At 40.8% G+C, this 27612-nt stretch overlaps 1 protein-coding gene across 1 annotated transcript; it reads left to right on the forward strand.

The window, feature by feature from the left end:
• The first annotated feature begins 669 nt into the window (after positions 1-669).
• Positions 670-26549, forward strand: mapkap1 (MAPK associated protein 1). The gene is made up of 12 exons (XM_079659211.1): positions 670-833; positions 5803-6286; positions 10673-10765; positions 12616-12764; positions 14177-14349; positions 15243-15419; positions 17635-17744; positions 17924-18031; positions 21202-21342; positions 22180-22317; positions 22641-22738; positions 25932-26549. The coding sequence occupies exons 2-12, from the start codon at positions 6004-6006 to the stop codon at positions 26052-26054; spliced, it is 1593 nt and encodes a 530-aa protein (XP_079515337.1). The 5' UTR covers positions 670-833; positions 5803-6003; the 3' UTR covers positions 26055-26549.
• Positions 26550-27612: the final 1063 nt, after the last annotated feature.

Here is a 27612-nt window from a genome sequence, read left to right on the forward strand (position 1 = left end):
TTCATTGTCCCTGCCAAATAAACGATTAAATAAATAAACAAGACAATGCAGCCGTCCAACAGTTGAATGTGCACAGGCTTCACCATTGAATAAAATATAATATAGAGAGAAATCACCCTCTTTAGTAAATAAGGAAGGAAAACCCCACGAGTTCTTACGGTAACGTCCCTTTCGAAAACAGCAAGCGAGATATACTATATATATTTTTAATAATATAAAAACAAAACAAACAAAGACTATGCACTATTGCACTGTTGTCCAACAAAACGTATATTCTATTATTATTATTATTATTATTATTATTATTATTATTATTATTATTATTATTATTATTATTATTATTATTACTGGCTGCTACTTATCGGGTTATCCATTCCAACGAGGATATGTACGTTATTATGTATTTCAGTGTCTCTGTATGCAGCACCACTTATACCAAAGCAAATTCCTCGTATGTGTGAACCTACTTGGTAAATAAAATGGATTCTGTACTTTTTATGTCATTTTAAATACTATGTGCATCATGCCTGTTTTTATCTAAAAGTGTGATTTTTTTTTCTAACTTCAATTTTTCAACTGTGATTCACACTCCCGTCCGGTAGGTGGCGCTGATGCACCTCTAAGCTGTTTTTCAAACGCCTTTAATCACTACAGATAAGAAATGGAACCGGAAGTGGTTGCAACTGCTCGGCTGGGCTGAGCATAGCAGTTGTGTTATGATTTCTCTTAATGCGTTATTACTAATGGATGGAGGCCTTTTTACATATGAAGTACGCATGGATAAACGGGGCAGTGTGGACTTTGCTTCCCCTTGTCGGATGTGACTTCTAAAGGTGGGATAAACTAACTAACTGACAGCTCCTGTGGGAGGCTATGATAGCAGCTAACCAGACAGAGCTAGCATAGTGTTAGCATAAACAAGCTAGCTAGATACAACCGATGTCAAGTGCCCTGAAATTCGTCATTAAAGATAATAATAATAAGCTTTATGTGTGTAGAACATACACCAGGTGCAGCTCAAAGTGCTTTTACAAGGCACAATTGAAATCACAACAAGAGTTTGACATCATGCCAGACGTTAACACCTATTATCATATGCAGCAAAACAACATGATATAACAGTGTAACACTTTACACAGCAGGTAAAAGGTGTGATATCAAAACCTATAAAGTACCCAAAACAATTCAGTATGACTGCCACGTATATAAATTGACCTAACGAGAGTCGTGTCAAATAATCATATAATCATTTAAAATCCTCATTTGCTTCTTTGAGTGCCTTTCACTCTGTTCAATTGTATTTGTATTTGTATGAAACATAGACAATGGACATGTCAGAAGGGTAAAAGGTGGATTTGCATATGTTTAGGTAATGTCTAAGATAATGAATGGGTAGTATTACTGCTTTATTTCTTCGATGTGATGGGACTGTTAGCTGTGTGCAGAACCTCTTTATCCTCTTGTGGCTCTGTTTTAGTTACATTTGGACCATCTTTATTACTTTATTAAATATAAAAAACTTGGTTATGAATCATTTATCAATTTCTCTTAAGGGAATTCATATTTCCACCACAACTAGCTAATGAGTAGGAGTTTTAAGTTACCCAGTTAGCATGGTTCAGGCTAGCTGGTAAACACAAAAGCCACATCAGCTAACGTCATACAAGTTAAGCAGCACTATTTAAATCCGGATGTTGTGTTAAAGCTGTTTAAGTGTATTACTAGGCATGATTATAAACTTTAAAAAAACACACCTTCTTAAAAACCGTAAAATTGCCATCATTTTGGAAAAAGGCTTTTCTCAAGTGACAAAGCAAACTTGACACATTTGACATCCGACTGCGATTAGCTTAGCATTAGCTACAGTTAGCACCAGTCCAAGAAGCTTTTTGTACTTACGTTCACTGGCCTCTTACAAAATTGGAACTAATAGATATGAATGTGACAGTATGTTGCTTGTCACCAGAGGTGGGAAGTAACTAAGTACATTTACTCAAGTACTTTACTTAGTACACTTTTGAGATACTTGTAGTTTACTTGAGTATTTCCATGTTATGCTACTTTGTACTTCTAATCCACTACAGTTCAGAGGTCAATGGTGTACCTTTACTCCACTACATGTGTAGCAGTGAAACACAAGCTCAAACACAAGCTCACCACTGCCTATCATCCACAGACAAATATGACTGAGAGGGTAAATCGCACTTTAAAAGTATGATAGCCTCTTATGTGGATGACAATCACGGGAAATGGGATCAATACCTTCCAGAATTCAGGTTTGCCATAAACTCAGCTGTTCAAGAGACCACAGGTGTTACCCCCTGCAGAACTTCAAATTGGCAGAAAGCTGACTAGTCCACTGGACAAAATTCTGAAAGGGAAGATCTTTTCCCCTGAAAGCTTATGAGCTTGTCCAGCAGTTGCAACAACTCAAAGCAGATGTGGAGGAAAATATAAAAAAAAGCTAAACACAGGCAACTAAGGAACTACAACAAACATCGTCGTACTGTTGGCTTTAAACCCAAGCAAAGGGTCTGGATAAGACATTTCCCTCAGTCAAGTGCAAAAGACAAATTCACAGCAAAGCTCGCCAAAAAGTGGAAAGGTCCCGACCGAGTAGTCAAGCAACTTGGACCCCTGAATTAGCAGGTCGTTTTGGAGGATACAGGCCAAGATGTGAGAACAATGCATGTCTGCAACCTTAAACCCTTCTACCCAAGTGCTGAGGACTTGGAACTCATAGACCGGAAAAAAGTAATGGATATTCTACAGGAAAGCTCTGAGGAGGAGGACTTCTTTCTTAGGCTTCCTAGATTAAGAGTCAGTGGGAAGATCCGAATCTCGCAGCGACCTCTGAGCGTGTTCTTGTCAAGGGGGGAGGAGTGTAGCAGGACAGGGAGAAAGTAAACACACCGACAGATTCCCTGAGAAAAAGGGGAGTGGCTAATCAAGCACCCCTGAGAGAAGCTGGAGGAAACAATCAAGAGAATGATTGGCACCTGAGTGCTGTTAAAAGGAGGACAGCATGTCATTCGAAGAGGGGAGAAAGAAGTAAGAGGAAGTCTGAATCTAACAAGGAGGAAAGTGGATTCTTGAGGACTTCATCAGAGGAATCAGACTATCTTTACCACTGAGCCCAGGAGCTTTTGGGGAAACGTTTAACTTTCCCCTTCCCAGGGCAAACCTGGAATCTAGTGATCTATTCTGGCCTCAGATAAGCTATTCTCACTACACCAGTATCATTTCTCTTGCACTCCACACACACACACACACACACACACACACACACACACACACACACACACACACACTCTGGACTGAAAAAAACAAACTTTACCACTTTACTTCCACACATCCTTATCCCCTGAACTACACTCTTAACCTGAGTGACAAAGGACAAAAAATACTTCTTCCCCCCCCCCCCCACACTCACTCACAGTCAATCCCCACGATTTAACCAATCGTAGGCTCTCGGAGCCACATAAGTGATTGATGTTTTGTGAGTTAATTTGACTTATTTGTTTGTGTATGTATTGAATTTAAGTTGTTCTGGTAAATGGTCTGTGACATGAGTTGTTTGTTTAATGTACTGATTATTATTTGGAGTTAAAAAATACAGACATTTTATGTTGAAAGTGAATTGCTTGATTATTATTTCCCTTTGTAAACTTCAGTAGCTAGGTCACCGGGCTATCCCTCTGTTTCTGCGTGTCTAAGGATATCAGTTGCTTTACCGCTGGCTATATTAAATATTCCTCTGTCTGGCGCCCAAGTTTAATTTATTCGTTCAGGGATAAGACCTACGCTACACATGTATTTAATATCTTTAGTTAATTTACAGATGTGGATGAATGATGTGAAATATAATCAAGTGTTAAATCAGACTTTAGTTCCACCTGGAGTAAATCCACCAGCTACCCTGCAGTATACAAAGTCATTCAAACTAGCTGCACCTTTACCAGCTTTGAGAACACTTTCATGATCAATCATTATAAAACATATCATATCTATTATTCTGAAATGGACCAATCTGCACAATGACTACTTTTACTGTCGCTACTTTCACTATATTTTGATGAGAATACTTTTCTACTTTTACTTGAGGAACATTTTGAATGCAGGACTTTTACTGTAACAGAGTATTCCTACACTCTGGTACTTCTACTTTTACTCAAGTACACGATCTGAGTACTTCTACTTTTACTAAAGCACAAGATCTGAGTACTTCCATTTACTCAAGTACAAGATCTGAGTACTTCTACTTTTACTCAAGTACACGATCTGAGTACTTCTACTTTTACTCAAGTACACAATCTGAGTACTTCTACTTTTACTCAAGTACACGATCTGAGTACTTCTACTTTTACTCAAGTACACGATCTGAGTACTTCTACTTTTACTCAAGTACACGATCTGAGTACTTCTACTTTTACTCAAGTACAAGATCTGAGTACTTTTACTCAAGTACACGATCTGAGTACTTCTCCCACCTCTGCTTATCAGTAGGTGTTTCTTGTATGCTTACGTTAGATAAAGGTCTAGCATTAACATGCTAACTAAAGTATTTGAAGCAGGCTAATATATGACTAAGGGACAGGATTGTTTTGCCCTTGCTCACAGCTTTTGTTTCTGTGTTGAAATCACCAACAGCTTCTTGTTCACAGTGTAAATACTCAGGATAGTCATTTGTCTCGCACCCAGACAGTGGAGGGACTCATTGACAATAACAAGTCTCATTCTGTGTTTTACTTCTGGTAAGAAACACAAAACTACTATATGCTTTTTAAAAGTGCTGTCAATGTGTTTTAAAATGTGAGGTTTTTATTTGGCTATGTATTATACAATTTGATATCCAAGAAGACAATCATTTAGCGTTTCACTGTGTTGTAGTGACGGGAGTTGCGAGTGACCAAAAAGAAGGATTACAATCAAAGCAACATAATTTGTTAATGAACTGCATTTTTTTAATAGATTTGTTGTAAACTTTCTGATGATGGCCGAGTGGCTGCAGTTTAAGGTTACGTGTTTTTCCTACTTTAACATGTTGACAGGTGAATCAGAGGATTTACCTGTAAGCCCTTCAGTAAATGTATAACCTGCTCTTCACGTCTGCCCTTTGTAAGCCTTTAACCAATGCATCTGTTATTAGCCTCCTGATGTAACCCTGGTGACTTCGCTACAACATCATCAGATTTCGTTGTTGTTCAGATTTAATGAAGCTACTCAAGAGCCACAGAATTATCCGTACCATTTAAGTAAAATCAGAGGTGCACCTTTTAACAGAAAATCCTCTTCAATGTGTGAACATTTTCAGACCTCATTATATGATCCAGGGATTTTGGAACTGAACCCATAGTGTCATTTCGAGTCAATTTATGATGAAGTGTGTACAACACATTGTCCAAAGTCCAAACAGTTTTCGGATTCAAATGACCCCGGGCAGAATGAAAAGCTTTCCTTTATAGAAAGGAGGAGGCATGATATTGTTGTATAGGGTTATGAAAATGAGTTCAACAGTGCATATTTTAAATGAAATAGTTGTCAAGAAAGAGAGAAGGAAACCCCGACTCCTTTCTCACATCTGTACAGGAAGACTCAGATTTGTACAGAAATGACTCCAAAATCAAAGTGATTGTTGAATGAAATAGTCCTACATGATTGGAACACTGTTGTGCTCCATCAATAAACAACCTATAGCCTGATTTAATATCATTATACTATAAAAAAATAAATACAAATGATGGCTCTAACTCTCTAATTTGCCACCTGCAAAATGTAACCGTGTTATTTCACTCTAATCAGGTACTGGCACTTTTCCTGCCTTGACGCCGAGCGAATAATCGAGGAGAGGAGATGGAAAAGATGACTGCTCTCCACTTGTCATCGGCTACCACTTCAAGACTCTCCGAGAGGGACTGAAAGGAACAGAAAGCTATCCTCTGGAAGACAGGGTGAGACACAGAGAAGCATCCACAGCGACCAACCACTTGAAGCTCAGAGGAGATGGCGTTCCTGGACAACCCGGCCATCATCCTGGCGCACATCAGACAGTCTCATGTGACCAGTGATGACACGGGCATGTGTGAGATGGTGCTGATAGACCAGGATGTGGATCTGGAGAAGTGCCAACTGGCTCTGGTGCCGGGAACCAGCTGTGGGTCAACAGGGTCCGAATCACTGAGCGAGGGGGGGAGCAGCGTGACAGAAAACCACGGCTGTGACCTCTCTCAGTCCATGGACATCACCTCCAGCTGGGACTTTGGCATCCGCCGGCGCTCTAACACAGGTAAGATCATCTGACTGTGGCTGGTAAGGCAAGGCAAGGTTATTTATATAGCACCTTTCAACACAAGGCCATTCAAAGTGCTTTACAAACATGAAAGAAATCAAGAAACATATTATAAAATGGCATTTAAAAACACTCATTTCAAAGCAAAGATAATAAAATATGAATTAAAGTGACGGAGCAGTGTGAGATACACACATCTGAAATGTTTAGCTCTGGCTCTCAATCATTGGTAACCTTTTAGCAGAAATAGTTTGCTATGACCTCACTTTCTTTCTACTTTCTTCTTAACCTGTCTTTTAGTTATTTCAAGTGTTTCATGCTAAACGAACCCCCCTTTGGAAAATTCTAATCTGACCCCATGGTACCTTTTAGTATCGCCGAAACTATTCCTCTTTTTTAAAATGCACATTAGTTAAGTTTACCTTGTCTTTCCAGGAGTTGTGTTGGTAAGCATGGCAGGTTCTCTGTCTCGCACCCCCCCCCCCCCCCCCCCCCTGTAATCACCACAGGGACAGAAAGCCTGCTCTGCTCTTGTGTGTTTAAGGGTGTTTGTGTGTCTAATCTGGGCCAGTGGTTTAGTGAGGCCGCTCATGTCAAATTGTGTGCTAATGGAGGTTGTGGAAGCACAAGTGGAACGCATGGGGTTCGATTTGGATTACATTAATTGCTTTGAGGTGAGTCGCACAGATCACATGATCAATGACATTGCATTTACCTGATGTTTTTATTCAATGCAACGTACAACAAAGCGCAATAAACCATAATGATTCAAACTAAGGACAACAAGAGAAGTGCAGATGTATTCACTTCAAACAAGCAAAACAATTGTAAGTTTGAGTCATACGTTATTAGTTAAAGTCTTAAAGGTGGGGTAGGTCATTTTGGAGAAACCAGCTCGAGTGCGAATTTGAAAATACACAACTGGAAAAAATCTGCCACGTCCTTACAGAGCCCCTCCTCCAACACACATGAACGCGCACATGACCAATGAGGGCACGAGATAAGTTTGTGCACAGATGGAAGGCTGACAGGCAGGTAGGCCATCCAGTTACTTTAGCCGGGCCGGCTCAGATGATTGGTCGTGCTTTTTACAGTACCACGGCTTCCACAGAGGACATCTTTTATGTATTTATTGTCAAAGCACTTCAGATATTCATTGCTATCGGGATGTTAAGAGCATTCCATGGAATATAACCAGTGATTCTGAAGTGAATTACCTACCCCACCTTTAAGAGATACCTTGACAGGTGGGTTTTCATTTTGTGATTTTTTTTTTTTTTCACACCACCAGTTTGTTTTAATGTAAACTTGGAGGAAGCCAGCAGCGCAGGCACTCCGACCCCGCCCCCCCCCCTCTCCGTCACACGTGCGATTGATTTATTGCCGATATACAGAACAGTGAGAACAACACAACTAAAGATGAAGAAAGCGGTACGTTCAAAGAAGAGTTCCTCGTGGACAAGTGCAAAAAAAAAAAAAATTGTGTTTCTCTCCCGCGGGGGGGGGGGCGAGCGAATCATCATGGTCAGTTTCTGGCATCCCTAGTAGAGGTGTGCGATGACTTACGAGTAAAGAATCCTGAACAGTTTTCTCCAACAATGCTTACATTGCTTCTAGGTTCCTTTTGTGCTTGTCCAAAACTATTAAACAATCACTTTTTATAAACCTAATATCAGAAATGATCAATTTGGACATCATACAAGTACGACACCTTCTGTCCTTTGACCTTGAAGGCCAAGTTCTAAGCTTTATCTTTACCTGTTTTAGAAAAAGACGTTTGCTAAGCAGCTTACCTCTCTCAGTCAGAGGTATCATCACAGGGGAATATTCTGTGTTGCTTGTATGAGAGCTAATTGCTGCTTTTATCACAGTTTCTTGGTTGCAAGACTCGAGCTTTGGGCGGGTTTATCTGCATTGGTTATCTTCTCAATTCTCCAAGAGGACTTTCTCAGTTTCTGGTAATAACTTAGGCTCTTCAACCAGATCTCTGTCTCATATAAATCGTTCCCCAAGGTTCAGTTTTGGGGCAATATTTTAACCAAAGGGTTTAATGAAACATCAGATTTCTTTTTAAAACTGGCTTTCCATCCAAATCAGAATCCATTTCAATATGATTGGTATCTGATCAGGGTGCCAGAGCTTCTGCAGTGTGACGTCTTCAGTTTTGGGTCTGTTGGCGGTTCGATACAGGTAGGGCAGTGGTTCTCAAACTTTTTTCAATAATGTACCCCCTTTGAAAGAAAAATTCAGCCAAGTACCCCCTGATCAGCGCAAAAACAATTGAGGTACAGTACAGTGCTGCACCATCAGTGTCTGATCTATTAAAACAACAACATTGTAACTGAGAAACACTTAAATGCTACATTTCAAATGTTTACAATCCATCACTAAATTCATGGCAAACCAATTTTAACATCATGCAATAACACTGAGACGACATTAGTTGCATTTATCTGATCTTTTTAATAAGTTGTACTTACAGTGAGAAACATGGGCTGAGCTTCACTGAGGATCTTTGTCATTCTGACAGGGAGGCTGAGTTATTACACTTCGAGTTTTGAAATATGTAACGCTGTTCATATAATACCCACACTGCTCAAACTTCGTTACTTTTCCTAAAATTGGTATATTTATTTATTTTGGGGCGTGGGGAATGAAGAGAAAAAAGATATGAGCATTTTATGAGCATGGGATTTTGACCCCTCATATAAACATGCATAATGCTGCGATATACTTTGCGGCCACACGCCGTTGCCAAGCAACGCTTATTGTCTAGGTCCTTTGATAAGCAGGCAGTCATATCATTAACTAGAACTAGCTAGATCTGATAGATTTGGACATAGACGCAAGTGAAGTATAACCGGACGCGAGAGAGAGATCTGATCAGCTGCTGCTGTCGGAGAACACGCAGCTCTGCATGATCACAGCTCCCCCGCTGTGACGGACCGTTGAGCGGAGCAAAATACACTAAGAATTAGACCTAACACACTTAGCTAGTTTATCTACTCTGGAACAAGCTAAACTAGTTATAAATATATGTATTCTTTACTGTCGGGTCATTTATTACAGGTTAAGCGAGCTGCACAAGACTGACGGGCTGTCGGGAGAGGGAGAGGAAAAGAGAGCACCTCGTTTATTATCCAGAATGACTGTAAACCTTTGAATAAAGTAGTTAATCTACTGTTAGTAGTTTGTTTAAATACATGTTTTTTTTTTCATTAACATAAAATAAATCTCACGTACCCCCTGCAGTACTCCAACGTACCCCTAGGGGTCCGCGTTCCCCCATTTTGAGAACCACTGAGGTAGGGGACTGCATTTGGGATTGGGCGACACAAATTCCTGAATTCGTCCTAAACATCTCCTGTAATTTGCATAATCCAACAAAAAACACATGTTAATAATAAAAATAATAATCCTATTTATTATATTTATTATAGCGCTTTTTCAATTACTCTCAAAGCGCTCCTTACAAATACGCATTACACATACATATCAGACATACATGTAATGGTCATGTACTGTGGACAATACCCACAGGAGCAAATTCAGGTGAAGGGGGCAGGAGCTCCAACAAGGCGTGTAGGACAGAGAGTGAATACACATACTATACAGAGATGCTGGATGAGAAACCAATGTGAGTTTGGAACGTTGAACAATGTAAATCTACTCTAGTAGACCTCAACAGTGGAATTATGATCAGTAGAAATGGCCATGACACGGGACCCTTTACATTTTAGTCCAGGGGTGTCAAACTCATTTTAGTTCTAGGGGCCTTATGACATCCCTGGTTTAATCATTTGGTTAATCTACCCTTAAATGATTTTGCTTTTTAAGTTGGGGTGTGCAGGTGTTAAAAAAATAGTAAGTAAAGTGAGTTTGAATCAAATCAAAAGTGTGTGTGTGTGAAGCTACATCCAGCTTTTATGAGAGGGTAAATCTGGTTTTGGGGCTAGAGGGAGTCCAAAGGCAGACGGCACGTCTCTTTTTGGCTCTCTTGAGCTGTGTAGTTTGGTGGAGTGCTGGTTCTGGGTTGTGGGTTGAAATCCTCTGAGACCTGAGATACTGACCTGTGGTGGATCTCATCAGGACACCAGCAAGATAACCGCGAGAAACCCGGAGCTGCTGGTAAGATACGAGGGGTGAACTAATAACAAGTTGTATTGGATGTTAGCTCTTCTCTGTGTGTGTACTGTATGTGTGTGTGATGGAAAAGATCACATGACAGATGGCCTTCTTTCCTATCGCTGTTGTATATGCACTATTAAAGATATGCATTTGAAGCGAAGTACAGTGTACTGGTATTCTAATGGTGTGTGTGTGTGTGAAGAGTTCTAAAGATCTCTGCCTGTGTGACTTTTAATTGTATTTTTTCCTTTGCAGCCCAAAGACTCGAAAGGTTAAGGAAGGAGCGGCAGAACCAAATCAAATGTAAAAACGTTCAGTGGAAGGAGAGGTCCCACGCCTCCCAATCAGGTAAAGCTACACATATAATGTATTTAAAATAACAAAGCTGTACCTAATTTGGTGTGTTGGGAGACAATTAATGTGATTTTCAGACTCAAAGCCGAAAATAAAATAGTGGAAAACATAATTTCAGCGTCTGCAAATTCAATTTAGTTTTTTTTTTAGACTCCTCACAATATTTCTATTGAGTTCCTGGAAAATATTAGCTTAAAAAAATACAATAAATAAAAAAGCAATCACTCGTAAGTGGCTCCTACAGTCGGCCATTGGATTGAAATCATTAGAGAAATTCATGAGATGGAGAGACAGACTCCAGATTGTTGTTAAGACTCAGAAACGTATACTGGATATCTAAAAGGTTAAAATATATCTCAAAATGATTGTGAATATCCCCTCACTCAAAAACACTATTTCTATTAACCTTGATTATTTGTGAACATGAAACTCTTTGCATTTACTATGTGTCCATAATACACAGGAATGTTTTTCGTAACTCTAGACCAGGGCTATTCCATTGGCGGCCCCGTGGTGATATTTACTGGCCCTTTGAGTATAATGTTCAAAAGTAATCACATGTTTTCATTTTTTTAAAGATTTTTTATTAGAATTGTTTTGGGCCAGAGTGCCTTTTATTCCAGAGAGGGTGTTACATTGAGAGATAAAGGGGAAGACATTGCCTGAAAACTTTGGCGGGTTCGGGTTTCGAACCCACCTACTAGCTACTGTAGTGACAACTCCTGTCAGTTATTGCATCTCTGCGTGAATGATTAGATAATTTCACCTAAATTAAATCAAATGAAATGATGTTGATGGTTAAAGGGGACCTATCATGCAAAATGCACTTTTGTACGTCTTTTCTACATGAATATGTTTCCCCGGTGTTCCAGGGAACTCACCAAGTGTCAGAAAACACAACCCTCTCTATCTTCCTCCATACCCAAATCTCTTAAAAAGGGGCTGCAACAGATCTGATACAGACTGATCCAGATTTGAACACTTCTATGACGTCACAGAAGTGGCGCTACGGCTATTGGGCGAACTCCACCAATCAGGAGGAGACAGCCACGGACATTGCCGTTCGAAAGCACTGGAGACGCTGTAGTACATATGCCAGGCCTGTAGATGGTGCTGTTCTCACAGAATCAGCCCATGATGCAAAGACAGTGTTAAATTGAGCGAAATGAGGAATGGCTCAAATGCATGGACCTATCAGGCTATATTTGAATAATAAAGTGTAGGACCATACCTATATAAGGCATATTTATACTTTTTATTTTTCAAAATACCAAACAGATCATGCATTTTAGCCATTCCTCATTTCGCTCAATTTAACACTGTCTTTGCATCATGGGCTGATTCTGTGAGAACAGCACCATCTACAGGCCTGGCATATGTACTACAGCGTCTCCAGCGCTTTCCAACGGCAATGTCCGTGGCTGTCTCATCCTGATTGGTGGAGTTGGCCCAATAGCCATAGCGCCACTTCTGTGACGTCATAGAAGTGTTCAAATCTGGATCAGTCTGTATCAGATCCGTTGCAGCCCCTTTTTTAGAGATTTGGGTATGGAGGAAAATAGAGTTTTTTCTTTGTGACACTTGGTGAGTTCCCTGGAACACCGGGGACACATATTCATGTATCAAAGACGTACAAAAGTGCATTTTGCATAATAGGTCCCCTTTAATGTAGAGTCCTGTTAAATAAATGATGCTGCACTTTCCTCCAGCACTTTTGTAGTTTTGATAACAAGATGAATGAAATCTGGACGTGTCTCTGCAGTTAGAAGACAGTCGCCACTATAATCAATGTATTTGAAAATAACCCAAGTGTGTGCTGCATGTTGTCTCATGTTTGTGTCCAGTGGAGGATCTGGGGTCGCTGTTTGAGAAGCGAGATTTTAAAGACCGGCCGCGGTTGACGGGCACCAAATCCACTCTGTCTCTGCGTCTGGAGCAGTGTCCCCAGCAGCTCAACAACCCCTTCAATGAATACTCCAAATTCGATGGCAAGGTGAGGCTTTCCACATTTTGTTCCTGTTTATTTGCGTTAGCTAGTATCGATTTCAGAGGTTGAGCATCATAGGAGGAAATGAAATGTTAAGCATCAGTTACTACTTTAAATCAGATGTGTGTCTCTTGGCGTAAAGAAGTGGAATTCTTTACCGTATGATTTAAAGAGCTTTAAGAACAATTTTATGTTCAAGAAAATGCATATAGAAAGTATGAAGTTGACTTTTGATTGTGTTCTGGTTTTATGTTTCAGTATTTGTAAGCAACTGTGACTGAAAGAATATTGCTTTTATTTTACTTTTGTATGCTTATTTACATTTTTTTTTTTTTTTTTTGTAAGAATGGGCAGGTCAAATAAGATTTTCTTCTCCCTGCTCCTTTCCAGCATGCGCTACAAAAAAAACTGCCTTGTGGAATAAACAAAAAATAAATAATTAAAACGTTTTTATACTGTAATCGTCAGTTGCCAGCTCCGAGAGTCCTGTTGTGAACCCGGAAATTTGCAGCACACCATAGTTTTATGTTAGAAATGTAGAGTCTGGGTCCCCAGCTCATAGAAACTGCCCGATGCTAACTTGTTGGGCAATTTGCACAATTAGCATAAGTTGTGTTAATTAGCATTACCATTATAGCCTGTGGACAATAGTTAAAAATGGCTTGGCCGATTCGGACAATTTTGGACTGGTTTTGGGGATAATTGAGGATGCTGAGTCCATGTCTGACATTTTCAGGATCAAAGATGGCAGTTTTAACCAGGAAAATTGCCATATTTGTACTCTCTGTGGGCTTTTAGGAGTAAGCCTGTGCTAATGGTTTTGTTTCAGGATGTTAAATAAAGTAAACAAATACTCAAACAAGACCAAACGGTCGACAGAAAATATCCGACACGGCTCGCTCATCTTTGTCCACCAACTCCGACATACAACAGGTGCAGTAAATACCTTAAACCACTCCCTTTACCAGAAAGGGTCCAAAACAAATGTGTGCTGTCTAAACACAAATGAAAACAATTAAAACAATGAACACAGGCCAACTAATGATGTTGGTTCCTGCTCCTACTGTTCTTTTTATCTTAAGTAGTATTTTTACCAAAACGCAGCAGTGCGGCAGACTGGCCCTTGAAGAAAGCTCCCCTCTATACCTATTTTTTTACCTTGTGTGAATCCTGTTTTTCACTCTGACCCGGTTGCTGCTATAAACGCCTGAATTGCCCCACGGAGATAAATGAAGTTCCATTTTAATACATTACATTGGATTAGCTGACGCTTTTATCCAAAGCAACTTACAATAAGTGCATTTGACCAAGAAGATATTTGATCTTATCTATAGTGCATGATAAAGTGTAGCTTAGCATATGCTGAGTATGTTTCTCTCATCATGGATTTCCCTCTGCTTGTCTTCTCACCTCTTCAGGGCCACATTGGCACAACGGCTACCAAGAAGATAGACGTCTACCTCTCAATGCAGCTGGCCCAGGAGAAGCTGCATCCCATGACAGTGGTGACCATCGCTAACGCCCGCGTGCACGACCTCATCGGCCTCATCTGCTGGCAGTACACGAGCGAGGGACGAGAACCCAAACTCAAGTGAGTGCTAACCAGAGAGGGCAAAAGTACACACATCCTTTACTCAAGTAGAAGTACAGATACTCGTGTTTAAAAATACTCTGGTAAAAGTAGAAGTACTGACTAAACTTCTTTACTCAAGTCAAAGTAAAGAGGCTTTGAAATGTACTTCAGTAAAAAGTACCCATAACTAGCAGCTGTTTTAAAGAGTACCTGACCTCCCTTTATATTAATAGAACAATAATGTCATTGTTAGCTAATGAATGTTTCCATGGTGACCAACGGCAACATGACAACGTTTCCATTGGTCCCTCTTCTTTAGAGAAGACCAGGAAATGATGGATACACGGATCATGTTCAAATCAATAGGCACGCAATGACTCTAAATAATAATGATCACGCACCAAACACACATTCAGACTAAAGGAACCAGCCTGTTTGGAAAATGAGAGAAGTAGAAAGTACAGGTATTTGTGTTCAACATGTAAGAAGTAGAAAGTACAGGTATTTGAGTTCAACATGTAAGAAGTAGAAAGTACAGGTACTTGAGTTCAACATGTAAGAAGTAGAAAGTACAGGTATTTGAGTTCAACATGTAAGAAGTAGAAAGTACAGGTATTTGTGTTCAACATGTAAGAAGTAGAAAGTACAGGTATTTGGGTTCAACATGTAAGAAGTAGAAAGTACAGGTATTTGTGTTCAAAATGTAAGAAGTAGAAAGTACAGGTATTTGTGTTCAAAATGTAAGAAGTAGTCAGAAAAATAAGTAGTGGAGTAAAGTACTGATACCAGAAACATGTACTTGAGTACAGTAACAAAGTATTTGTACTTCACTACTTCCCACATCTGGTGCTAGCACATTTTAACACGGAACGTTTCATCGAGCCTCAGTTTCTCTTACTCTCTGTGCTCAGTGATAATGTGACTGCTTACTGCCTGCACATCGCTGAGGATGATGGCGAGGTGGACACCGACTTCCCTCCGCTGGACTCCAACGAACCAATCCACAAGTTTGGATTCAGCACGCTGGCCTTGGTGGAGAAATACTCGTCGCCTGGCCTCGCTTCCAGAGAGTCACTGTTTGTCAGAATGTAAGTAAGAAAGACCACCACCATCAGTAAGTGTGAATATGTAAATGTCCTCAATGTATATCAAGGAATATAGCTTAATAATAGATTACCTTTATTATAGAGCCTTTCCAGGGAGGTTAAGGCTAGAAAGGATCCGTCTTGTGTAAATATGACGTCTCGTTGTAACTCGTTGGAGCGTCTAGGAAACACATCTACAGAAGTAATATGCAACATACACATCAATGCAGCAGCAATATTAATAGAGAAACATCAGACATAATAGTGAAACACTGAAAGGGAACATTTGATTGCACCCGGAGCTATTTTACGACTTTTACTGCGACAACGTTGACTTGCCTGTGAATAAAAAATAAACCAGTGTTGGTGATCTACAGTGTTGTCATTCTTCTTTGAACAGCAAGACCGCTAACACCCTATTTCAACAATCACACTCCCTGTCATTGACATCATTAATAGATAGTTTAGCTTCTCACCATCATTTGCTGTGGCCCACTGATGTTAACGATCGTAACTGAAAGGCTGCCTGCCAAACCTAAACATTCAGCTACGTGACTTGCAAACTCTCGCGAGAGTTTTACACAAGACGGATCCTTTCTAGCCATAACCCGGCTGGGACCCAATCAGAATCAGGTTTATTACCAGGTACGTTCACACATACAAGGAACTTGACTTGATGTCATGGTGCATACATAAAAAAATAACCTTACAACATTTTGAAATAATAAAATATATGGTAACATATTGCAGTATTTATATAGAAATAGAATGGAATAAAATTCGGCAGTAATATTTAAAATAAGGAGGCTTTGGTCTGTTTATCTGTTATTGTGTTGCTCTGTTGGAGAAGCCTGTGACCTAAGATCTTCATAACTACACTGTAGCTATGTACGTATGACAAAATGAAGAACCTTGAACAAACAAACAAGTTTGGCAAATAATAAAGTAAAAACAATTACCGTAATTTTCGGACTATAAGCCGCGCCTTTTTTCCCATTTTTCGACCCTGCGGCTTATATAACGGTGCGGCTATTCTATGGATTTGTACAGCTAACGGCCGCTAGGGGACCTCCTAAATCTATGGATTTTACAGGTTACAGTCCACCACCTTTAACTCTATGGGCTCTATGGCCGCTCCGCGCCCCCCACCTTTAAGCGGCGGGCTCCAGCAGGAAAAGCTGGAGGCCGGAAAAAAGTGAGACAGGTAGCGCGCAAAAGTAAAAGTGGAACCGAGAGTGGTACGAGAGACAGAACGAGAGCAAGACAGACAGACATTATGAGAGCGAGACAGTTTGTCCCCGTACCACTGGTTGAAAACCACTGCTGTAGATCACTGCCGGTACGTGCGCTGGGAGCGCACCGTTTAAGTTTGAAAGTTGAAAAGTTTGTGTGTCTGAAACGCTATGTGATACAGTACAGTTTACACAGCACATGTTCTGGAGCTACTATTGCACTAAATGCTAACACTTGAATACGTTATGCAAATATGCAACTTGTTTGTTGAAATGTTAATAAATGGGAGCTTCCTCAAACAGCCATCTCTTTCCCGACAATCCCCTCTGTGCACGAACCCTTACATATGGTAATGAAACATTAAAACACCTGCGGCTTATAGTCCAGTGCGGCTTATATATGTACACATCATTCAATTTAGCTGCTGCGGCTTATATTCAGGTGCGCCTTATAGTCCCAAAATTACGGTAAATAAATAGCAGTGGGAGTTGAAAGTCAAAGGCCATAGTTATTATTATTATTATTATTATTATTAAGGGATATAGCTTCCATGATCACCATGTCAAACCTTCTCATTGCTGACCCTAACACAAGGGTTTCCTTCTGTCTTTTAATATTTGTATTCGTGCTGCTTGGATGGAAAAACATTTGGAGAGATAAACGTCTCTTACTAATATGTTCATGTGTTTTCTACACACTGTCATTTGGTTTGAGTTCTGAAAGCATTGACTCTGCTGCTTCATGATCCTCTCCTCTTACACGTTTAGACATTGTTTTTATTTCCATATGAATTGTGTGCGGTCCAGAGGCTCGACAGATATGATGTCAGATTTCCCAGTAGTCAAAGAGAAGAACGAGTATTCAGGCGAGCGGAAGGAGCCAGATGTCTTTGGTTGTTCTCTCAGGTGTTCACTGTATGTCTGGATGATTTAAATAAAGCTGGAGAGGCCTTCTTAAGCTTTTTCTTGATTTTTTTCTATTACAGAAATGCTGCTCATGGTTTCTCCTTAATCCCTGTGGACAGTCTGAAGGTCACCATGAAGGACATTCTCCAGAAAGCACTTAAGAAGAGGAAAGGCTCACAGATAGGCTCAGGTAAAAACACTTCTTGCGTCATTTACCTCCCCCACTCTTGAGATGGATGGATAGATACTTTATTGATCCCAATGTCATTTGTAAGTTTGGTTGTCTCACATCCGGCACGACAGGAAATTAATTTTGATTTAAATTTAGAAAACGCTAAGCTATGATCTGACTCCATCATCGTCCAACAGGTCCCATGTATCGCCTGGAGAAGCAGACGGAGCCGAATGTGTCCGTAGATCTGGACGCTACGCTGGAGAGCCAGAGCACCCTGGAGTTCTGCCTGGTCAGAGAGAACAGTGAGTACCACCAGGACATCAACACCTAAACTGACTTTCAATAAACAACCCCACAGCAGCTTCTCTGCACCTCTAACCTGACGGTGTTCAGGCAGGATTTCACATCTTGGGATAGTTTGGAGTAGACTAGAAGAATACTTTTAGTTTTTTACTCAAAAGGGAGATCATACTTTTCTCATTTTTTTACAAAAAATATATTTAATAATCCATGTTGTCATCTCATGCAGACAGCACAAATAAAATGACTATTAGCTACGGGTAAAGAACACAACTCTTGTCCACTCTTTGAAGATAATGAGAACTAATACCCAGTAAACCTGTATTCAGATTAGAGATGGGCGAGTCCTGATTCATCCGGATCATTAACCCGGATCCTAGAAATGAGCTGGTCTTGACGAGTCTCCCCTCCATTAACCCGAGTCCTTTGAGTCCTACACCTGGTGTGACGTACAAATTAAAACTATCAATTGCGTCACTCGCTACTCTCTTTATGACATGTAAAATAACATTACAACGTACCCCAGTCCATCTGCCTAGCCTTTAGCAAGTAGGATAGCTTCCAGAAGTTATCGTTTGGCTCAGGGGAGGGGATGCGGATCAGTGAAACTTCCTGCAGACTCGTGGGGACTCAGAGCCGTAACCGTATAGCAGCAGATCCAGAGATCCAGCAGACTCGTCGTCATGCACGAGTCAACAGCCGACTCGGAATCGCCAAATCACAAAATAATCCCTTTTTTTTGTGATCAACATTTTTTATTAAAGCAAAAGGCACTGTGTAGCGGAGGTTAATATAACTTCAGTTTAATATGCTCGTGAAATGCAACAACTTTTCGGTTTCACCGGTAGGATTTCTACTGTCTTGGTGATGCTGACTCATATGACTCAAATGACTCGTATGATCCGGATCTCTTCTATGACTGACTCATAAGACTCCAAGTCCATAAAAGGATCCGGATTTGCCATCTCTAATTCAGATGTGTGCCAAAAAACACTGAGTGCTTTTACAATGTTTGATCCAGGATTTTTTTATTAAAACTCAACCGTGTAGACTTCTTAGTCATATTCTAAATAAGTGCTTTAGTTAGGGCTATATGGGTAAGGTACATTTATAAATTATACAGGGTTCTGACGGTCATTAAAAACCTGGAAAAGTCATGGGAATTCAAAATGCTAATTCCATGCCCTGGGAAAGTTTTGGAAAAGTCATGGAAATGTAACTAAAGTTGCATCAAATATAATTTATATTTTATCTAATCCCCGAAATAGTAATACTATAATGATTATAAATACTGTATCTTAGTAATGAAACGTAAAATGGCATTTAGCTGACGAGGTGTTTTGCTGGTGAGAGATCTGAGTTGCTTTAGCGTGTAGAAGCTAGTAAGCCTATTTGATTTGTTTTAGAAAGGCACGACATATTTCATATGCAGACCTTATTTTCCTGTTCCATGTTAAAATAAACCATTTTCGGTTGTACCGCTGAGAGAGTAATTTTTTTGGTCATGGAAAATTAGGTCAAGGTCCTGGAGAAGCATTGGTGAAAAAGTGTATAAACCCTGATTATATAAATGACATGAAGCAGCTATTTGTGTTACCTCCTAGAGCAGGGGTTGGGAGCCTTTTTCCTCTCAAGGGCCATCTCAATTTTTTCAACATCCTCCGAGGGCCGTACAAATGATTGACCTCTGCTTAAAAATACTAAAATCACAGCCCATTCATTTGGCCTTTCTTTCATGCTGTGCAAAGAAACAGCAACCTCTTAATCCAGATATTTGACCATGACTCGTGCATGCAATCACGTGCACGGTTGTGGCATGACCACCAAAACAGAAAGCATATTGGACACAAGATGTGTGCAAAAGTATTTAGTTTCCTATCCGTGTGGACTGATTTAAGTGGGGGGGGGGCCTCACCTCCCCCAGTGGGGTCCGGGGGGCATGCTCCCCCGAGATTTCTTTTTAAATGTTGAAGTTAAAATCATCAATCTGGTGCACTTTGAGAGCAACATTAGGAGATCTATGGATAGATCTCTCAACATCAATATGAAACAGAACTGTAAGCAGATTTATTTTTCTTTATGGATATTTTACAAATCACTTCCCTTTTAAACTGTATTCTTGTTTATTAATAAAAAAAAAATATTTACTGTCATATAGTATTTTATACCTGTTTACTTTATTATCTTGTTTTTTTATAATGATCATATAAAGATGTGCCTTTACCTCACTGGTTGTTCAAAAAGCTTCTTATATTCGTTAGCATAGCTAGCTAACCAGATGCTAATAACAACAAAGTGATTGACTGTCTGATCAGTATGACAGATGAACAGATCGCCACTGGGCTTTCAACTAAAGACACAGCTACGCAAATACTGCGGCATGTGTCCGGCTCCTTATGGGTACGACGCTCTGGTGCTCTCCGTCAGAAGAACTGCACCCCTGTCAGACGAGACATATACCACGTGATGACACGTTAGGCTCGTGTTGTGTTCAAGGACCCTGACCTTGGCCAGGAAAAACAGGCACTCGCTTGTTTAATTTTTTTGCGGTATAGATTTTTTTTTTAAATGTTCTTTTTTGCGTTTGTTTATAAATTACCTCGAGGGCCGTAGCAAATGGTCTCGCGGGCCGTATACTGCCCGGGGGCCGGAGGTTCCCCACCCCTGTCCTAGAATGATGTGTTTGTTATGTGTTATGTCTTCAGTGTCTCTCTCCTGCAGGCCCTTATCAGATGTATATTTGTGTAAAAGGTTTGTTTATAGCAAACATTGAGGTCGTTTTTAAGGACCTCGCAGTTGTTACAGTCAGTGTGTTTGTAATGCAAGATAAACACTTCAATATATGAGTTTATTTGGTCGGCCGGACAATGTAAACACGTCCTAGGGTATATACCAGTTGCAGATGATAAATATAGCATTTTATTCATCATTTCTTTCACCACATTTGATTCTGAAATGGATTTATTTACATAAATAACCTTGCTGTGTTTGCCTGTTATTGTATCATCCTCTTGTTATTTGTTGATGCAGCACATAAGCAGTACATGTATTCATCTAATCTCTCCACATCTCCATGACAACACAGAAGAATCCTTTGGTATTCATTGTGCAGCTGTACTTCTCCATCATGGGTTAAAATAAGTGGTTTGAATGATTTCCCTTCTGTCTCCAGGCTCCAGAGGGGAGGAGAGCTCAGAGGAAGACCCTCCTAACGAAAACTCCAATGTGCAGGACATGCTGAGCAGTCACCACTATAAGTCCTTCAAGATCAGCATGATCCACAAGCTGCGCTTCACCACGGATGTCCAGCTAGGTGCGTACTTCTCTCTCTCTCTCTCTCTCTCTCTCTCTCTCTCTCTCTCTCTCTCTCTCTCTCTCTCTCTCTCTCTCTCTCTTTCTCTTTCTCTCTCTCTCTCTCTCTCTCTCTCTCTCAAATTCAAAGGGGCTTTATTGGCATGAAAGTTAAAGACTCTCTCTCTCTCTGTTTAAAATGATAAATCTAAGGGGCTGAGCAGCCACAGTATTTTGCTTACATTTGTATTTGAGTTAGAGAGAGACTGCCCCTTCCAGGTGTGTGTGTGTGTGTGTGTGTGTGTGTGTGTGTGTGTGTGTGTGTGTGTGTGTGTGTGTGTGTGTGTGTGTGTGTGTGTGTGTGTGTGTGTGTGTGTGTGTGTGTGTGTGTGTGTGTGTGTGTGTGTGTGTGTGTGTGTGTGTGTGTGTGTGTGTGTGTGTGTGTGTGGAGGGAGTACGAGACGGTAGGAGTTGTGTTCGAGTGTGGGGAAAAGTCATAATGAGTGTTATACTATTGATTGGTTCTGTAAGGCGTGGCTGTGGCCGTCAATACCAGAAAATAAAGAGAATGTTTTCGACATTGAAGGCTCCTGATCTTGAATAGCGGTGAGCGCTACAATATGAACAGGCTTGTGCTTGGCCCACTGGTATTGTTTGTTTATTTAGAAAATGAACTAGCAAGGCCGTGCTGTCATATAGCAACTGCTAAGCTACTGCTGGCGCCGCCCATGAATGCGGGACTTTTACAGGAAATACATTTTATTTTTGTTAAATGGTAGAAAATAGACGTAATGTGACGAGGTTAGGATTTTGAGGCACTCTTGTTATCATGTGTTTGATATATTCTGTGTTTCTTCAGGCATTTCAGGAGAGAAAGTGGAGATCGATCCTGTCACCAATCAGAAGGCCAGCACTAAGTTCTGGATCCGTCAGAAACCCATCTCTATCGACTCGGACCACCTCTGTGCCTGTGACCTCGTGGAGGAGAGAAGCCCCAGTGAGTGCAGCTGAAAGAGCTGTTTATGATATCGTTATTGATCACAGCAGAAATAATCTCACCGTCCCTTTCACTTCTCCACACATGTTCTCAACACATCCAGCAGGGACTGGTTTTACTCTGACAGGTTGTGAGGACACATTCTACAAACTATAATCAACAAGAGTTTAACCAGCAATTGGCCTTCTGATCCCCTGCTTTCCATTTCCATTATTTTCTAAGAACGTGGTACAGGAATGAGTCCCAAAACCATGCAATGAGTTAGCATTTCACCACTTCTTGTTCTTTTGTCTCAAAGTCAACGTTTCTTCTCTGTCTTACAGGTCATGCAATATTTAAATTCACTTATCTGAGCAACCACGACTACAAGCCGCTCTACTTCGAGTCTGATGCTGCTACTGTCAATGAGATAGTTCTACGGGTGAGTTCTCAAGATAACTCTTATTTCTGTGTCTAATGAGCTGTTCCAGATTACCTTTTGAAAAGCACAACTATCAATTAAACAATTATCACCTACTCTACAGAGCTTTAGAGCAAGTCTCCGTCTGGAGCCACACGAGAACGGTAACGAAAACGAACCGAATTCGATATAAAAAAATTCCTCCGTCCAAACGCAATAGGCACCAGAAACGTGTCTTTCCACACGAGACCGCTCGACCTGCTGGAGACGCTGTAGTACATATGCCGGGCCTGTAAGTGGCGCTGTACTCCTGCCACAAAATACACCAAAAGCAGTGAAGAAGACTTCCCGAGCATGCATGGTTGCCCTTCTGTTTATTCTCCGCTCTGGCTCTTTTTCTTCCTCCCCGAGGCAAGCGTTTGCTCCTGCTGTAAATCTCTCCGGTAGTCCACCAGCAGATGACAAACACCCGCCTCTCCGCCTCTTCCAAGGGACGAGGGAACCGTGCAGCAGAGTTTTCGCAGGTCGACAACATGTCCCTTAAAGTTTCAATCTTCCGGACAAAATTATAAAAAGTGCCGGTCAAAGGTCTTCTTTGTTATTTATTGAGCTTTAAAACAAATGAATAATGACTCTTTATAATAATATAAGAATAAAACACAGAGTCCCTCTTTTCCTCCCCCTCTCCTGACAGCCAGTCAGTATTTTCGTTATCAGGAAATGATCGTATATGGCGTAATCACGGAGCCATTTGGCCCCCCAGAGCGTTGCGTCCGCAAATCTAACCACCTTGGGACCCGTTATCGTTATCTGCGTTTCCCTGTCGGCCTCCTGTGGACGAACCGTCTATATCAGGGGTCGGCAACCTTTTTCATATGAAGTGCCATTTAAAAAAAAAAATGTTTATCAGCGTGCCAACGATCGAGAATTATCAACAGGGAGGGGTTGAGGAGCTTGACGCTCGTCAACTATCAGCCTCGCTGCGGGGAAGCAGTGTGTGGACATGTCAGCGCAACTTACATGATGCCGAATTTAACAAACACATTTAAACAATTGGTTTAAACGGCATAATAATAAGGACGATCGTCCGTTCTGTGATTGTCCAGAGCACACATGTTCTGATATTAGATTCATGCAGAGTGAGATGAGGTCGCTGTCCCTTTAAGAGAGAGAGGGGGGTGGCTTGTGCATGTGTGATTGTGGATGGTAGAGAGACAGTGAGGGAACGTGTATGTTTCTGGAAGTGAAACGAAACAGCAGAAAAACAGAGGTCTGTGATGTATTTTGTGAAACAGAAGAACAGCTAAATAAATGCAACGGCCTCCCAAGAAGAGCTCGCCTCTCTCCAGTCATTTAAGCTAAAGTGGGTTATTGAACCTGAAGCTTGTTGCTTCTGCCCTCCTCGACTACGGTCTGGGAGCCGACAGGAAAGTTCAACACACAGATGGCCAGACCGCCCCTTTGTAGCATATTATTTCGATGAGAAATGAGCAGATCGCCACTGGGCTTTCAACTAAATACACAGCCACGCAAAAACTGCGGCATTTGTACAGCTCCTTATGGGTACTGCAATTAGTGAAGTGCTTTCCTCCGTGGTGAAACGATCAGCACTGCAGCACAGAGGAAAGCGGCAGAAAGTCACCTGGAGTTAAAGAGAGCGGGGCTGCGTTACGTGCATGGCTTCCTTCTGCAGGTAACGGGCAGACGCGCTCTGGCGGCGGTCTCGTTCAGGATCCGAAAATACAATTTAAATATTTTTGCACACTTATTCCACTTATTCCTAGTGTGCCACTGGTTACGGTGCCGCGTGCCAATGCTGGCACGCGTGCCAGGGGTTGCCGACCCCTGGTCTATATGATAGAGAACTGTAGCGGATACGACCCGTATCGTCTCCGTGTGGCTAGGGCATCAGCTTCTTGTTTTGATTTCACATTTGTGTTTTGGTTCAGTCTAACTTACTCAGCAGTGACATTTCAAATAGCAAACAGCTGTTTTCAGTAAAAAACCTCAGATTAACCCACTTTGCCTTGCTTGGCAACTGTATTCTTGAGATATCACAAATCACCCATAAGTCATTATAGAGTTAAATCCTATTTATTTGTATTTGCATACCTTAATATATGTTTAAACTGTAGACATTATACATATTTTTGACAGGTATAACTTGAGTTGTTCTTAGGTCACATATCTCTCATTGGGTAAGGTCATTCTCTCTAGTCTCATAACATAGACATGCAGAGCTGTCTGCCCAGCACTGATAAGAGTGAAGGCTGGTACACCGCTCTCTGGTATGTGATGTCAAGTAGATAGGAAGTCGAAGACATTGATGTTACAGAGTCTTGCTAAGTTTGTTTTGACTGACTGAAATGACTCAAGCTAACTTTTTACCTGATTTAGAGTGGCTGTAATGAGAAGAGATGGACTTACAATGTGACTGCACACTCTAATTGAATTGTTCATCGTCTGTTACTCTTTGGCCAATCCTTTCAATCTATACCTTTTTGTAAGACATCAGATCCAAAGTTCCAGAATCTTCGTTTTGTTTTCAGTCATTATTCCAAAAAACTAAATCTTTCAAATATATCTAGATATGCGCTGATATGCTCAGGTAAATGTTCGTTATAAACAATAATGGCAACTCCTAAAGAGGTTAGCAGAGAAGCTGCAATAGCGGCAGTGGCTCAGTCAGTCGGGGCTTGGACTGGGAGCTGTAGGGTCGCCGGTTCAAGTCCCCGACCAGACCTAAATATGGAGTGTGGACTGCTACTTGGAGAGGTCCTAGTCCACCTCCTTACCTGCCGTGGTGCCCTTGAGCAAGGCACCGGACACCCCCCTTCCCCCCTCACTCCCATTGCTCCCCGGGCGCTGTACAATAGCTGTCCACTGCTCCTAGTACTAGACTCCTGGTACTAGGATGGGTTAAAAGCAGAGAACACATGTCACTGTGTGTGCTGTGTTGTGACCATTAAAGAGGGTTTCATCCCTCCCAATTTAATTATATTCTAAAATCAAAACTTGACAGTATTTCTTTAACTCACCACCTGCTTAGTAATGGTGTTTGAATTGGGGCCGTTCATCAGCAGCTGTAATCAGTGTGGGCCAGTCCGATCACAGGGTCGTGTGTGTGTGGCTGATTGAGTTCATTTTGATGATGTAATGTCTCTGTTGTTTCATTGAATTTGTTGTCTTTTTTTTACCAACTGTTTCTTTTTAGGTGAACTATATCCTGGAGTCCCGGGCCAGCACGTCTCGGGCTGATTACTTCGCCCAGAAACAAAGGAAACTCAGCCGCCGGACCAGCTTCAGCTTCCAGAAGGAGAAGAAGTCCGGCCAGTAGAAGGACGAGAAATGCTTAGCAACATAGACTGATGCTATAAAAATAAAATGAAATAGTAAATGCAAAAATGAGGCCTGTCTCTACACAGACAGCATTAGGCTATACGCAGCAAAGTGATGACTGATAAGTGGAGTCAGAGTACGTGTCTCTGCTTCAGATGAACTGGTTGGAGGTCTCTGAAACTCCATGGGTGAAGACGGTCAACGAGCAAAAAGAAATGATGGAAAGAACCAGAGAATTGTTGGACAGAGTTTTGGCTGCCTTGTCGCCGTCAGCTCTTGTTCTTTAACTGCCTTTTGAACATAGGCTGCCTCCCCAGGGATGGATTTGTACACCCAACAAACAAAACCAAGCTACATGCTAAACCTTTGAGTCTGTCCTGCATCTGTAACAGACCATTTTACATGACAACGTGAAAGGAAACCTTCACATGTGTTATGTACTGTACATAGACATTTTACATGCAACAAATGAAAAAAAAAATTGAAATTGAAATGAAGACGTCTTGTTTGTTTATTTTTTGAATAAGGTCAATCCCTTCTTCCTTGAATCCTTAACAATAGGTCCACAGTTCCCCCAGCTAAAGGCTAAGGTCGGACCCAGCACATTGTGTGTTTCATTGGAATGGTATCACGGTTTTTTTCGGGGGACGCTGTGTTTGTTTACAGTTATAGTCCTATAATGGGTTATATTAAGGACAACATACAGGTTCATAGCTTACATGAATAAAGAGCACACTTGTATTTAATATAATCCAACATGTAAGTTCAATACTGAAACACTGAAGACCTTAAAACCAGATTTTTGACTCGGAGCCTCTCCAGAAGATTTGCCCTCGAGCTCACATAAAGATGCAAACCACTCGTCTCATGTTATACCCATTAAGGGGTGCTCTTGTTAAGTTTGCAAATCATTTAATTACCATTAACGTATTGCTGTACAGTGACTGCAGTCTTTGGGCTCCTGGCGAGGGGGACATCTTTTCCTGATTGTTCATAAAAAAAAATAGCCCTACATTCATGTATTTTTACGAGGATTCTGAAGAGATAAAGGGAGTCCTCTACACCAACAGTTTTATAAAGAAACCCCCAAGACCAGTGATTCAAGGTAACTTAGTACATTTACTCTACTGTACTTAAGCACAATACTGAGGTACTTTTACTTCACCTGAGTATTTTTCCCATGATGTTACTTTACTAAATTTTCAAGGCATTTTTAAAAACCTTTTATTCCACTACATTTATTTTACAATTCTGTTTACTAACTACTTTGCAGGTACGGATTTATAATACAGAATATAAATCAACAAAAAAAATCAGTATGTGATAGCTAGTATATGTCAGGCTACCCAGCAGTAATAAGTAATGTAAATAATCCCATCATTTACCAAGTGCATCATTGACATGAATGCATTCATAATAATAATACGAACATGTTGTATTTTTAAAACTGATATGGGCCATACTGGAATTACTTTTTTTACCAACACTTTTGTCCTTTTTTAAAACCTGCTCTCTTGTAGATCTACTTTTATTAAGTACCCAATCTGAGTACTTCC

The sequence above is a fragment of the Notothenia rossii genome (assembly GCF_949606895.1).
Source record: "Notothenia rossii genome assembly, chromosome: 11".
Classification (NCBI taxonomy): domain Eukaryota; kingdom Metazoa; phylum Chordata; class Actinopteri; order Perciformes; family Nototheniidae; genus Notothenia; species Notothenia rossii.